This window comes from Accipiter gentilis, chromosome 19 (assembly GCF_929443795.1).
Source record: "Accipiter gentilis chromosome 19, bAccGen1.1, whole genome shotgun sequence".
Lineage (NCBI taxonomy): Eukaryota > Metazoa > Chordata > Aves > Accipitriformes > Accipitridae > Astur > Astur gentilis.
This window is the reverse complement of record NC_064898.1, coordinates 426938-442777: the sequence shown is the minus strand read 5'-3', so window position 1 is coordinate 442777 and position 15840 is coordinate 426938. Positions and strand designations below refer to the sequence as shown.

The 15840-nt window shown below is 45.7% G+C and overlaps 1 protein-coding gene across 1 annotated transcript in view; it reads left to right on the top strand.

Annotated features, from left to right (window-relative positions):
- The first annotated feature begins 1264 nt into the window (after window positions 1-1264).
- Window positions 1265-15840, top strand: part of FREM2 (FRAS1 related extracellular matrix 2) — a 134899-nt gene continuing 120323 nt past the window's right edge. The window contains exons 1-2 of the mRNA XM_049823564.1: window positions 1265-6398; window positions 12185-12274. Of these exons, the coding sequence (XP_049679521.1) occupies window positions 1265-6398; window positions 12185-12274 (5224 nt within the window). The remainder of the gene's footprint in view (window positions 6399-12184; window positions 12275-15840) is intronic.

The following is a 15840-nucleotide window of genomic DNA, read 5'->3' as shown; positions in this document are numbered from 1 at the left end:
ATCGCAAACTTACACAAAGTAATTTCCAAACAGCTTTGGGTCGTCTTTGAATCTGCCCCTCCTTAGTATTTTTCGCTTTTATATTGTCAGAAACCTGTTTTAAAACAGACCGTGGATCACATTTCATCAGCAAGAAACAATTCTGGCAGCTGTGAGAGAAGATGAACAAAAAGTCAGAGCCTGCCACTAGCAACTTTAAAGGGCAAGTAACTCCTGCAAGCTCCGGCTCTTATTAATATGCTTTTAACTGCAGACACAAGACGGCAGAAATATGCGAAGCTTTTATTCACCCGCTGCTGTGACTAGCCACCTCCGAGGAACGAAACCGGGTATTAGCTAACGCCTTCTGCCCCGGAGACCCTTACCCGTTGTCTTCCTGGCCCAAAGGCGGGCGGTGCCGGCGAGCGGGTCTCCTCACCGCCCGCCGCTCCGGCGGCAGCCCCGGGGCCCTTCCCGCGTGACCCGCCCCCGTCTCCCCCCGGCACCTGTTCCCCCCCCCGGTCCCCCGTTACCCCGGCTCGGCTCTCGGGCAGCCCCGCTCCTGCCGCTCCGCCGCCGCCCCGCGCTCACCTGTCGCCCAGTCCCCTGAGGCGAAGGGAGACCCCGAGCCCTCCCCGCAGGCGACTCGAGGACCGCCGCCCTCCCGCTCTGCCCCAGGGAGCCGGGATTTAGGGCAAGAGCGGGAGGCTCAGCGCAGGGCAGGCGGGGAGCGGCGGTGCGGGGCTGGCAGGGGGTACCGCTCCTCTGCTGTGGGCGAGCAGCTCCGCCCTCCCCCGACACGGGGGCTCCGGGCAGTCGCCGGCGCCTTTCCCGCGGGGGCTGTCGGCGGGGCGATCCGCGCCCGCCGCCTGCCCCTTCCCTCCCGCTCCCGCAGGGCCGGGGCTCGGCCCTCCAGCTTCCCTCGGCGCCTTCTCCTCCACAACCTGTTGAGGGGCCGGAGCAGGGAGGGCGGAGGCTATCCCGTCCCGTCCCCCCCCCCCCCGTAGCTTGCAAGATTGGCAAACCTCTCTGTCCAATCGCGCCAGACGGCCTCGCCCCCCCGCGGGCGCCTATTGGCCGCTCGGAGCCGCGGGGCGGGGCTTCGCAGCTCGCGGGGCTCCCCTCCGGTGCAGGGCGCGCTCCCCTCAGAGCGCAGCGTGTGTGAGGGGCGAGTGGGTGCGGGCGGGTGGCGACTCGGCCCCTGCGCCGCGCAGACACCCCCCCCCCCCCCCCTCCCGCCCCGGCTGTCGGGAGCTTCCAGCGCTTCGCTCCGCCGGCGAGCACGATGCAGGCTCTCCCCGCCGCGCTGCGGCGTCTGCTGGCCGGCTTGCTGCTGCTGGCCGGCTGCGCCTGGGTGGGGGCGCCGGAGCCGCCGCCAGACAGCGCGGCCGTCTCCTCGCCGTGGGCGCCCGAGGCGGCCGCCGTCGTGGTGGCCAACCGCGGGCTGCGGGTGCCCCTGGGCCGCTCCGCCTGGCTGGACCCCGCGCGGGACCTGGTGCTGCAGGTGCAGCCGGGGGACCGGTGCCACCTTACCGTGCTGGACGAGGAGCCGTCGTGGCAGCGCCCGGGCCGCCTGAGCCCCCGGCGCTTCCCCTGCGACTTCGGGGCCCGCGAGGTGCAGTACTCCCACCTGGGCGGCCGCAGCCCCGCGCGGGACCGCGTCCGGCTGCAGCTGCGCTACGACTCGCCGAGCCGCTCCCTGGTGCTGCCCCTGGTGCTGGAGGTGGAGGTGCTCTTCACCCAGCTGGAGATCGTCACCCGCAACCTGCCTCTCACCGTGGAGCGCCTGCGGGGCACCAGCAACCCGCTGGACGCCCGCAGCCTGGAGTTCGCCTTCGAGCCGGGCCGGCAGCGCTGCCGGGTGGGCCTGCTGCCGCGGCTGGCCGGGCTGCCCCGCTACGGAGAGATCCTCAACTCCCCGGCAGCGGCCGCGGGCGAGGAGGAGGCGGCGGGGGACGGCCCGGTGCCCGCCTCGATGTGGGACTGCGAGGAGTTCTTGCGCCTGGGGCTGCGCTACCGGCACACGGCGGCCAGCGGCTCCCCCAACCGCGACCTGGTGCCGCTGGTGGCAGAGCTGCGGGAGGCGGCGGGCAGCGGGGCGCTGCTGAAGCGTGAGTACTTCCAGGTGCTGGTGCGGATCCGGGCTGGGACTGAGAACGTGGCCCCCAAACCCAGCTTCTTGGCCATGCTTATGATGGAGGTGGACCAGTTCGTCCTCACCGCCCTCACGCCTGACATGCTGGCAGCTGAGGATGCCGAGTCGCCACCAGACCTGCTGCTCTTCAACATCACCTCTCCCTTTGGCCCCGGCCAGGGCCACATGGTCAGCACAGACGACCGGAGCTTGCCTGTCTCTTCCTTTAGCCAGCGGGATGTGAGGGAGCTGCGCATCGCCTACCAGCCGCCTGTGGAGGACTCGGATCAGGAGCGGCTTTTCGAGCTCGAGCTGGAGGTGTTGGACCCAGAGGGTGCTGCCTCAGAGCCCTTTGCCTTCGTGATTGTGGTGAAGCCCATGAACACCCTGGCACCTGTGGTGACCCGCAACACTGGCCTCGTGCTTTATGAGGGGCAGTCGCGGCCTCTCTCGGGCCCTGGTCCCAGCCCCAACCTGGTGATCAGTGATGAGGATGACCTTGAGCAGGTGCGGGTGAGCGTGGTGGCAGGGCTGAGGCATGGCCACCTCACTCTCCTGGAGGATGCCCCAGCAGCTGCCGCCCCTCGTAAACACTTCACTGTGGCTGAGCTGGCAGCAGGCCGGGTCATTTACCAGCATGACGGCAGTGAGTCTCCACTCAGTGACAACCTGGTGCTGCGGCTAGAAGATGGTGGCTCTCGCCACCGCGTTGAGTTCCTCTTCCCCATTACCCTGGTGCCCACTGATGACCAGCCGCCCCTACTCAATGCTAACACGGGGCTGGCCATGGCTGAGGGTGAAACAGTGCCCATCACCACCCGAGCTCTTAGCGCCACTGACATTGACTCGCAGGATGCCATCCTGCTTTTCACAGTGGAGTCTGGCCCTACTGCTGGGCAGCTCCTCCTCCGTCAAGCACAACCACCTCCTGGCTGGGAAGAGGAGGAAGATGATGAGGGTTTTTCTTGGAGGAGGGTGCCGAGTTTAGCAGGGAGCTCCCTAATCTATGAAAAGCCAGTGAGAGAGTGGCTGCAGCAGGACATTGTGGAAGGGCGTCTCTATTACCACCACTTTGGGCCTCACAGCCCTGGCCCTGGGGTTGTGTTGGATCAGTTTGTCTTTAGAGTCCAGGATGACAATGACCCACCCAACCGCTCTGGACCACAGGCTTTTGTGATCCGGGTACATCCTGTAGACAGATTAGCCCCAGAGCTGCATAGTAGCAGCAGCCTGCACTTAATAGTTGCAGAGCAGCAGGTGACCCCACTGCGGAGGAAGCACTTGTGTTACACAGATCAGGATTCAGGGGACCGTGAACTCCGCTACACAATAACCCAGCCCCCCACTGACACTAACCACCCTCCAGATGTATATGGAGCCCGCCTTGGATCCCTCGTGCTGACTGAGGATCACTCTGTGGAAGTTACCCACTTCACCCAGGCCCAGATCAATCATCACAAGATCTCGTTCCGACCCCCACAGGAAGAACTGGGGGTGGCTCCTCATTTGATTCAGTTTCAGTATCAAGTACAAGATGCAGCTGGCAATGCAGCTGAAGGGACTTTCACCATCTACCTGCAGCCTGTGGATAACCAGCCTCCTGAAATCACTAATACTGGCTTTACTTTGCCTGAGGGAGGCAGCCATGTTCTTAGTCCAACTGAGCTGGATGCCAGTGACACGGACACTGAACTTGCCCATCTCCGATTTATCCTGACCCAGGCTCCTCAGTATGGCCAGTTGCAGCTTTCTGGGTACAGTTTGATTCCAGGAGGTGTCTTTGGCCTGGAGGATATCAGACAAGGGAGGGTGGTGTATGTGCACAGTGGAGCTGAGACCAACAGTGATACCTGCAGGCTTGATGTGAGTGATGGGATTCATTTTGTGCCCATCACACTGAAAGTGAACGTGCACCCAGTTGATGATGAGGTTCCTATGTTACGGTTGCCGCCAGGCACTCTTGGTTCCTACCTGGATGTGCTGGAGAATGGTGCTGCTGAAATCACTGCTAATGTCATTCAGGGCACGGATGAGGATACAGATGACTTAATGTTGACCTTCATTGTAGAGGATCCTCCTCAGCATGGGAACATCCTGGTTCAAGGGGTGCCTGCAGAGAGATTTTCCCAGAAGGATCTGCTGGATGGTGCTGTGGTATATGCTCACACTGGTGGTGAAATAGGCCTTCTGCCCAAAGAAGATACCTTCAACCTTACCTTATCTGACCTGTCTGAGGAGTGGAGCGTCAGGGGCAATGTTGTTCAAGGAGTTTTGGTCTTGGTGACCATTCTTCCTGTTGACAGTCAAGCCCCAGAGATTTATGTGGGGGAGCAGTTCATGGTAACAGAAGGTGACAAACGGGTCATTACTCCTGCTCACCTCAGAGCTGAAGATGTGGATACTCCTAGTGATGATATACTCTGCACTATTCTTGCGCAGCCCACATCTGGGTATGTAGAGAACATCTCTCCAGCCCCAGGATCTGAAAAATCCAGAGCAGGTATAGCTATAAGTGCTTTCACCTTGAAAGACCTCCGTCAAGGGCATATTTTTTATGTTCAAAGCATACATAAGGGTGTAGAGCCTGTTGAAGACAGATTTGCTTTCCGCTGTTCTGATGGCATTAACTTTTCCCAAAGGCACTTTTTCCCCATTGTCATTATGCCAATCAACGATGAAGAGCCTGAAATCTTTATGCGAGAGTTTGTTGTCATGGAAGGCATGAGTCTAGTTGTTGATACCCCTATCCTCAACGCAGCTGATGCAGACATCCCTGCTGATGAGTTAATGTTCACAATCACCCGGCTTCCCAGGCATGGCCACGTTGTGAACCAGCTGGTCAATGGAACTGTCCTAGTGGAGAGCTTCACCTTGGATCAGATAACAGAGAACTCCAACATACTCTACGAACATGATGACTCTGAGACAAAGGAGGACAGTTTTGAGGTGAAACTCACAGATGGTAAACATACCATTAGGAAAACGGTATTCATCATGGTTATTCCTGTAGATGATGAGACACCCAGGATGGCTATCAATGATGGTTTGGAGATTGAAATAGGGGAAACTAGAACTATTAATAACAGAATATTGAAGGCTACTGACCTCGATTCTGAAGACAAAACCTTGACATACATTATAAGATATGGGCCAGGACAAGGCGTCTTGCAGAGAATAAAGCCTTCAGCTGGAGTTGAGAATATCACCCTGGGGATGAACTTCACCCAGGATGAAGTGGATAGAAACTTAATTCAATATATCCATTTTGGCCAAGAAGGAGTTCGTGATCTTATTAAGTTTGATGTGACAGATGGAATAAATCCTCTCATTGACCGCTACTTCTATGTGACAATAGGTAGCACTGACATTGTTTTCCCAGATGTGATCAGCAAAGGAGTTTCTTTGAAGGAAGGAGGGAAGGTAACCCTTACTACTGATTTGCTTAGCACCAGTGACCTGAATAGTCCAGATGAGAACTTAGTTTTCACTATTACCAGAGCACCTGTTCGTGGTCATCTTGAATGCACAGATCAGCCTGGGGTACCCATCTCCACTTTTACTCAACTCCTGTTAGCAGGCAATAAAGTCTATTACATTCACACTTCAGAAGATGAGGTGAAGATGGACAGCTTTGAGTTTGAGGTGACTGATGGCTATAATCCTGTATTTCGTACTTTCAGAATTTCTATCAGTGATGTGGACAATAAGAAACCTGTCATCACAATCCATAACCTCGTGGTGAGTGAAAATGAATACAAACTGATAACCCCATTTGAACTGACTGCAGAAGACAGAGATACACCTGATGCATTGCTAAAATTTATCATCACTCAAATACCAGTTCATGGTCAGATCATGTTTAATAGCTCCAAACCAGTCACCACCTTCACTAAGCAAGATCTAAATGAAAATTTAATCAGCTACAAACATGATGGCACAGAATCAGTTGAGGATAGCTTCTCTTTCACTGTTACGGATGGCACTCACAGTGATTTCTATGTCTTCCCCAACACTGTGTTTGAAACAAGGAAACCTCAGACTATGAAGATTCGAATAATGGCTGTGGACAACAGTGTGCCTCAAATTGTAATAAATAAGGGTGCTCAGACTCTCCGTATTCTGCCCACAGGTCACATTGGGTTTCTGATTACCAACAAGGTGCTCAAAGTGGAAGACAGGGACAGTTTACAGGTTACTCTTAAGATCAGAATCACAGAGAGTCCGCGCCATGGCTTCCTGATCCACCTGGGGAAAGGCAACCATAGCATCAACCAGTTCAGCCAAGGTATTACAATGTTCTGTGCTTTCTTTAGATCATTGGAAACATTCTTTTTCATGCCAATCTCTATAATAATTGATGGGCGAAACTTTCCAACAGTGAGCTTATTTATAATGGCTTTATTCTTTTTCAGTTCTGTTTATTATTTATTGCATCTGTGATAGCTTTAAACAGCAAAGGGGGTCTACTGGATAAACACTGAATAAAGGAGCATCTTCGCTTTAGAGAGCTTACAGTCCAAATAACTGATTTGGACTTTCTACCAGTGATAGAAATTTGGATAACAGAATTGGGCTGCACATGGTTCCAGATCCTTAGAGGCTGAATGCCTTCTTTAAACAGTTTTATTTAGAAAATGCTATGGGAGTGACCAAGCTATTATTAACTAATTGTCATACCATGGCTAGAGTATCAGCTGCTATGCAATCTGAGCGCGTTTAACTGTAAAAGCAAAATCATTTCCCAAACATGGGGAAATAATATACTATGAGTGCATTTGTTGCCGTAATTACACAAATCTTAACCACAGAGTGTTTGTGGTAAAATAAAGGTAATGTAAATGTTTTAAAATTAAGTCAGTGGTAGTTACTTTTTACATGGAACTAAAATACTAGGTGGTATAAATAGGATGAAAACCACATGTGCCATATGTTCTGAAATAAAGCCTCAACACAAGGCTATGAAGTAACTTTAATTGAAAGGGGAGCATTAGCTGTTCTCCAGAGAATTTTCCATTTTACTTTTCAATGAGTTAATAGCTGGTTAATTAACAATGAAATGAGTTTTCTTGGAGCCTCCTGCAGCTGTGGAGTGAGCAGACAGCACAACAGCATGGACACTCAAAGTTAAAGGGGCCCAGATGGGCTGGGCTGTGTAGGTGGTAAGGCTAGAGATTGTAGTTGGCTGTATTTCATTTCACAGAGCCCGTACCAGTATGTGTCCCGTATTACAGTCTTGGCTGTAGTGATGCTCTTGTCAGATATACCAAATCTTGCAAACAGGCCTGATGTACTTCTGAATGGCTGGGATGCCCTAAGTTCTGCAGTATTAGTGCAAAAAAGAGGATGAGGAGGGACCAAACCATGTCCAAGCTTTGGGAGCTGCCACAGCTCCTTAAATATAAGGCTTCAGTAGTGAACTGCAAGTAGTATTAAGAGTATTGCTGTCAGGGCGAGTGAGAAACAGAAGAGAATGGGAGTGAGCAAATAAATAGATTATCCCTTTTTTTAATGGTTTGGGTTTGGGTTTTTTTTTTTTTACATTGGGGAATGTAGAATTATTGAGTGGGTGTTCCTTGAAAGCAGACCACTGCGTATCGCAGTGATGTCCCATTTTTTCAAGGAGGGGGGCACTTAGGATAGGTACATATTCCATTCTCTTTTGTGCCATGTGGCCAGGTGTACGTTTGTTAGATGACCCAAATGAAGTTGTTAGTTGGCTTTCAATCGGCAGCCTGACCACATGGCATGCTCACTGGGCTTCACGCAGGCTTTCTTAATATCCTGGGGCTGCCTGAGCTGGGTGAGAAGCATGCAACCCTTAGGAAAAATTGGGTTTAAAGCTAGTGAGGATACCCAGAAAATGATATAACTTCACAGGTTCTCTGACAGTACTGGCACAAGCACTCTCATTTGTGTTGAGTTGAAGAGTGTTTTTAAGAAATACACATTTCTTCAATAATTTTGTCCTTTGGCCTCTATGAGCAAATACCTCCTGAACATCTGTGTTATTTCTGTGGTGTCTCTCTTCTCAACTTCCTGGATGCTTTTTATAATGGTTTGTATTTTATGAAGCAAACACATAAAAATGTCTTATGAATGCAGGGCCAGGCACTTTGAGGGAGAAGAGGTGTCTGGAAAGGCTGCTTGAAAGGCAGAAAGCAGCAAGCTTACACAGGGATAATACATCTGCTGAAGACAGGGAAAGAGAACTTGCTGGAAGTCATAGAATAACCTGGGAGTCAAAGTCGTGGATGAAAGGGCCACTGTCTTTTCCTTTCCTTTTTCCTCAGATGCCCTCTTGTCTGTAGCCGCTTTGGGTATGGGAGAGGTTGTGAATGGCAGGGAGACAAAAATTCTTGGCTGAATCTAGAAGGCCACAGTTTTGAGAAGTAATGTGAGACACAGAGGTCTTACGCATACTGAAAACTCTGTGTGTAGTTCACTGTTGTCCCTCACCTTCTGGCCTACTACCATTAATGTGCAAAATGCTGTCAAATCCAGAGTAGTGAATTTATGCATATTTCATGTTTATGCTGTGCTGAGATGAATAATTATCTAATGTTCAGGGCAGGAGTAAACAAGACCCTCTTTTGTCCTATTTTTAATGATCCTAATGTATGTGCAGGGTTTGCAACTGGCCATGAGTAATAGTTTTGACTTTGAGACGCTCCTGTATTGACTATTGGACCTGCTGTTATACACTTTCCTTTTATGTATTGATCTCCCCCCTTTTTAGGGGCCCTGTCCTGCCATGTGGGGCAACCTCTTACAAAATGCTGAATAGTGCCAGTTTCATTAACAGGCATGGGTCCTGATGGGGCTTGTAAAACATAGTTACAGTCCTTCAATTTATGTTGGAAGGGACCTCTGGAGGTCATTTGGTCCAATCCCTACTCAAAACTGGGCCAACTTTGAAGTCAGATGAGGCTGTTCAGGGTCACATGCAGATGAGTTTTGAAAGCTGCTCAATAGTTTGTGATGTCTGTCCTAATACTCTACCACCTCACACTCCATTCCTTGGATTTGGGTCTGTGACTGTAAGAACAGGCAGCCTGACCGCTTTGAGTGAGGTAACATTGATGAAACAAGAGTCATTGTGTGCAAGCAGCTTGAGCAGTTTGGTTTTTCAGAGTGCCTGTAACTGAAAGAGAGGGCAGAGAGATTGTTAGCAAATAGCTCTCTGCCTTATGCTTGAGATTGCTTTTCAATAGCTGCCCACAAAACTTTATCAAGTGCTAGAAAGGAAATAAGCCTAGCTTGCAAGATGAGCTAAAAGCCTCCATTCAAAATGCAGTTGTGCAGAATATAGCATGTCCAGGAGATTTGTTGTCTATTTGGTTCAGGAACAATCAGTGTGGGGCTTTCTATTTAGTATACATCAAATACTTCTGCCACAAGTACAGTAGGTAATCTTTTGCTCATGAGGCTCATAGAGTTAACTGGGATTGCTCAAAGAGGGTAGTAGAGTGTGGAAGAATTAACTTCTTGTTAAAAGGTCCCCAAATTCTGCAAATAGTTGGTGCTTTTTATTCTTTTCTGTTTAATTGTTAAAATAATCTGAATAAGAGAGATGGGCAAGTGACAGTAACAAAGTAAAATATTCTTAAAATACATTAAGTGGTTCGTAAGTATATTCAGGTACTGTCTGTTACTTCATGTTACACCTGAAGGCAGCACTTTTAGTTCATCTTTATTTCTTTGTGCTTTATATTTACAATTTGGTGATAGTCAATGAAGAGAAAGCTTAAAGAAAAATACTTGCCACATGGTAATTTCTAGTCTAGTGCTGTCCTAGGACAAAAATACATACAAAGAATATTGAGTCTGCATAATCGTACTGCACTCGTCTCTGCAAGTCAGGGCTGGAATTTGTTCATAGTAGATATTCATTAAAATTAGATAATTTGTTTAAAAGTGGGGAAAGTCTATTAAGGAACTGACAAGTCTTTCACATTTAAAGAAGTTTAGTGGTATATAACAATTAGGTAGCTCATGTTTGGATAATGTTTTGAACGTACAAAGTGTGACGGACTGCTGAGTGCGGTTTTGGGAGTCCCCTGTCCCACATGGGTAAATTTGTGAGTAAGGGCCAGGTCACATCCCACAGCTCTGCAAGTGTGCTGAGGAGCCAGGATGAAGGGGAAGGAATAGTGGAGAGTAAGGATCTGCCTTGGCAATAACATAGCTTTGTTGATGTCTCAGCACTTCATGTAGCCTCCTGAGGCCAAAGATATCTACATGGCTACTCCAGCCAAATATGCAGCACTTTGCAAGCAATGCTTTTATTCAGCATTCACCCCGATAATGCTTTCTATCTTCTTTTTCAGGCAACGGTTTTCAGAGAGACAAATGAAGTTGCGAAGTGCATTTGTTTCTTAAAGAATATATATAAATACATGTAACCTTTCATAACCACATCAGTTTTGCAGAATTTTAAATGGGAAATCAGTGCCCTGATCTAGTGGAGATAATTATATTTTATTTTAAAATGAAAATTGTTGGATGGATTTCAAAATTATGTTGGAGAATTCCAATATCACATTAATATTTAGCAGGCACGGTAGTTAAACAGTAATGAATTGTGCTTACAACTAGGCAAGTTTTAATATAACCAGCATAATGAACAGAAAACAGGTCATTCCTTTGCAATTCTTTTGACAAAATTAAGATGTTTGGATGACAAGCGACTTTTTTTTTGATGAGGTGGTCCTGGTCCTGCAAAAGCTAGGTCGAGTGCTTATCTTTATATGTGTTGGAACCATGGATTTTGGTAAGGTCATCCCCATGGGCAAAGCTGAGTACTTGTGTAAGTGTTTGCAAGATGAAAGATTTATTTGCTCCACTGGCATGAAGAAGTATTTGTTTGCATCCTTTTTACAGCCCCATGAATTTTTGATCTCTAAATTTCAAATATTTATGGAAGAGATTCTTCAGTGACATATATTTGCTGATAATGCTCTTAACTTGTTTGCCCTAGAAGATGTCTGGCTACTTTTGGAACTGAGGATTTTGAGGAGCTCTAACAAAAGTGCCTTCGGCTTTTTTTTACTAATGCATATGCCCTAACATGGGAGGAGAACTTGGGTGGTACTTGAGCTCCACTTTAATGCTATTAATTTCTAACACTTTTTCTTGAAAAAGTATCAGATGTGGATTTTTACCAATAAAAGGCTTTCAGAGAAACTGACAAAGATTACTTTTTATGTATTACATGTTTCTCATCACTGCTCAAGGAAACCAGAAAACACAATATTAATAAATATTTGTTTACCTTTTATATAGTCTCTTTATTGCAATTGATGATTCAAAATTGTGCATTGAATTTTCTCTTACTGAAGTCTTCTCTACTTTAATTGCATGTATTTGTGTTCTTAAAACAGTCAAATCATTGTACTGTAAGTGTTTGAGCACTATTTATTTCAGTTCATATAGATTATATGCCATATCCTTTGAAAACATGCTGTTACGAAGGATGATCTGGTAGAGGACTAAAGAGATTGAGATTTCTCTACTGCAGAATGTGTACAGATATCCTGTCCTAGAGGTGGACCACATGCCAGGAGTAATCTAGTTCTAGAGGCAGGGGGGAGATCATGTGGGCTAATTTGTCTTGCCTCTTGAATGGAGGGTAGAACTTAACATAGAAAATACCCTGGGTTTTGTTCCCATTTCAGCCACAGATTTTCTGTGACTACTACAGTACTTCTCAGGATGAAGAATGACAGAACCAATATCTTAGTGAAGATACACCTCTGTTTAAGAAAATGCCCCACTAAAAATATGTAGTAGTTCTGACTGTTGAGCCCATGTTTTTACATTTCCTTTCAGTTCTTTTTGTAAATACATCTTAAAAGAAAGAGGGCTCTGAGGAGGGGGAAGTAAAGGGAGGGAGAATGAATGGTATATGTAAAACTTAAGTGCTGTTAATACTGAAATTCCTGAGCTCTGCTAGAGAACCTTGACCTTTCTCTGTTGAAGCTGAACTATTTAATACATGTCAAGTTTTTCTATAAAAACAGTTTCTTACCTTCAGCATTTAAAATAAAATCTATTTTTCCTGACTCTTTCCAGCTGATATTGATGGCATGAAGATATGCTATGTTTTACGAGGAGGTGACAATGCCACCAGTGACATTTTTCATTTCATGGTTGAAGATGGTGGTGAGTACTCATAAGATCTGTGCTTTTGTTGTTTTGAAAGAGTTTAAGAACATTGAATTTAACTGAGGGAAGTCCATGTTACCTCCTGCAATATGATTTTTGTTATGACTTTCCCATATTGTGGACTATTTCTGGTGATTTTGAGAGGTGTCGATAGAATGGTAATTGCAATTAATGAAAAAACACTCAACGTACTCTAGCAAGAAAGTGAAATTCTCTAAGTCTACTAAGATACCTGGGTTTTCTGTAGTTTTACCTTTGTATTCCCTGTCCAGGCTCTTTACACATAAATTCTCATAAGCCTTTTATCTTGAGAAACTTCTCAAATTTTGATTTGCAGCTATGATTGCCTACCTCTTTAAAGGTTCCAGCTATAAAACTATTCATATGGACTCATTGTCTCTGATGTACATGTTGCCTGGAGTTCAAGGTCTGATTCTACCTGCTTAACATAACAGAATCCTCAATGGCTTGTCAAAGGTCTTTGTCAGGTGACTGATGTGAATTCTCCTGACTAATATTGGTTTGTAGGATTGTGGAGAATGCAAAAAGAAAAAATAAAAACAAATTGAGAATACTGGCTTATACTCTCTTGAGGAAAAAAAATGTAGGTTTTTTTTGGTTTGTTTTTAAAGAACAACGAAAGAACAGTTTAAGGGTTAAACAAAACACATTAACAGGCCTTTTTTTTTTTCCATCCAAACTCTGTACTTAATGTGGATATTCCTAAATGTAGATATTCCTGTGTGTTGTAACAAGTGGCTAGATTATGTTACTTTAATACCTTTTTTAATATGTGATATATAGCTCTATGAGTAATTGGCAATTAATTTTATTAGTTAATTTAATAATATACTTCTTAGAAAAAATGCTTCGTTAGCTTATTTTCAGCTTGTGTACTCAGCTTGTGTTACTGCTTCACAAGAAGCACAGCCAATTAACAGTATTAAGATCAGTGAGCAGGGATTTGTCCTGTCTGTCACAGATTGAACAGTTTTGTCACCATCTATCATTTCTTGAGCGGCATATTAAAGCATGTGCTCCTGTTCATTGTGTTGGACAAGCACAGAAGAGACAGTAGCTCTAGAGATTTTTGAAAATGTCTTTGCAAATCTTTGCTACATCAGAGAACAAGTATTAGATAAGAGTTTGTAACACTTATTTTCCTTAAATGTTTTCTTTTAACTGAGATATAGGTTAGAGAAATTTAAAGCTAAGTAAAGACAATGGAGCACGGGGTGCTATATTTTCTTAGTAATACCATCATTTTCTTATGACAGGTGTCACCACATGGTGACCTTGTTCATGATTTTCAAGTTGTTCTTCTAGTAGGTGAAAAAAAACCTCAGTCTTGAGGTGTTTCAAGGTTTCATGTGATGGGAGTAATTAAAGCTGAAGAAAGTTTGCTCTGAGCAAACTGATTAACATTAAAACTGAGTTTCTCCTTGAGAACCTGACGTTTGTAAGACTTGTCTCCATGCTATTTGAACACTTTCAAGTGGCAAATGTGTAGTTAAAGCTATACCAATAGCTATACCAAGCTAATTTTTCTTTCATTGGAGAGCTTACCTGCCACATCTGCTTCTACTTGGCAGAGTTGTAACAGCTGGAGTCTGTTACCTCAGGCAATTGCCTGGAGGCCAAGTACAAGGAGTCATCAAACTGCTCTGGTGTGAATTTTGTTGTGGATCTGAATTTTGTTTATCCTGTACATGTGGCTAGCATTTATGCCAAGCAAGTTAGGGCAACAGCAGGCTAGGGGCGTAAGTGAGGGGAAAAGAGCAAAAGTCAGTGCTCTGCCATCTCTTGGCCCCTTGCCTGCTCAGTGTCTGACAGTGGGAGTGAGTGCCATGCTGCATACCAAATCATGACCTAGGATCTGAAAGCATGGAATATGGTACTGGAACAAACTCTTTTACTTACTGGCTAAGGGAAAAAACTGCAGTCTAGACAACTAGAGAATGGCTCAGGGAGTATGGCTGTCTCATGATAACTTTCTGATTATAACTACAGAGAACAGAAATGGGCTCAATATGAAGAGAAAGGAAGGCCATTTAAAAATAAAAGCAAAGAAAGCCCTTAGGACTGTAATTCACAAGCAAGAGCACAGGTCCGCTGTATTCAAACCAAAATGAGAGGTTTCACCAGAAAGAACTGGTTGAGGTTTTAAGCTCTGAAAGAGTCTCATTGTCAGCATCAGTTACCTACCTACATATGGCTGTAATGCTTTTCTGGCTTTAAATGGCATGTTTCATAAGAGTAATTAAAAAGTGAAATAAATGGAACACAAGTCAGCTGTTTATCAGCACCGATATTTTTTAAAGGTAGAAAAGGTTTTTATTCTTCATGTTTAGGGATTTAGTCTTAAGATGATCTGCTCTAAAGTGGGCAAGCCCTTGCATTTCTGTCATACTTAGAACAAGAAGACACTGTAGTATACTGGGTGCTGCCAAGTTAGCTGTGTGATGCTTTGACAGAAACTACCGTATTTCATATTAACAATTTGCTCTCTGTTTTGTTTTGAATTTAGATGTTAATATGATCATGTGGAGACCTGTTGATAGTGAAAAAGTTATGAGACCATTTTAGCAAAACTTTGAAGAAAGTGTGGAATTTTGTTTTTCACAAAGTTTGTAAATAGTCTCAGTTTAATCTCTTTTCTCAGAAGTGGCCTCCACATTCCATTAAGAAGGTGGAGAAAAAACTCATCGTAGCAAGTGCAAGCATGTGACAGTGGTGAATCCTGATGATTAGTAAGGGAACCAATACTACCAGAAGGCAGGGAAAATGGTTGGGGGTTTTTTCCTGTGGGGAGCTAAAAAAAAAAAAAAAAAAAAAAATAAAAGGAAATCCAGACTGATAGTTGAACTCCTGGATGTATTTGTGGTTTGTAAATTTGCACACTGTTGAGAGACTCACTAGGCTGAAGAAAAAGATCCAGCTGAAAATGCTTGAGCCTTTTAATTAGTGAAAAACAGACTCACAGAGTAACTTAAATCTGATAAACTTAATGAGAAGCTCCAGTGTCTGCAGGAACTTCATATTACTGAAAGCTTGATGAAACTGGATATGTATGGCACTGCCAAATACATGCATAGAGTTGGTGCTTCAGCTATGCAAAATGGCACTAATCCATATGGAATGAAAGTTGACAGAAATTAGCTCCAGTGTGTTGAGCTCTTGTGCCTGTTTCAGAAAACTGCATGCTACAATTTCATGCTACATCCCTTCTGAGTTGTCTGAGGCATTTTTACTCCTTACATGAGAAACTAGCACTGAAAATGCACAGTTAAAGCTGAAGTCCATCATTTACCTTCACTTTATGCTCTGCTTGTCTGAGTTTTTTTAATGTCACTGCAGAAGTCATAATAATTGAATAAGAATATGAATCTAAATGCCTACCTATCCAATCTGTAGAAGGTATTTTCTCATGAAATGTGCTGTATCAAATAATATGAAACTGGTTGAACTGGTTTAAGGCTGATTTTTGGCCAGATTCTGCTGATTGTGTAGAGTAAAACAAACATACCCCAAAGCTGGCACTGAGCTCAAACCCCAGCACAAAC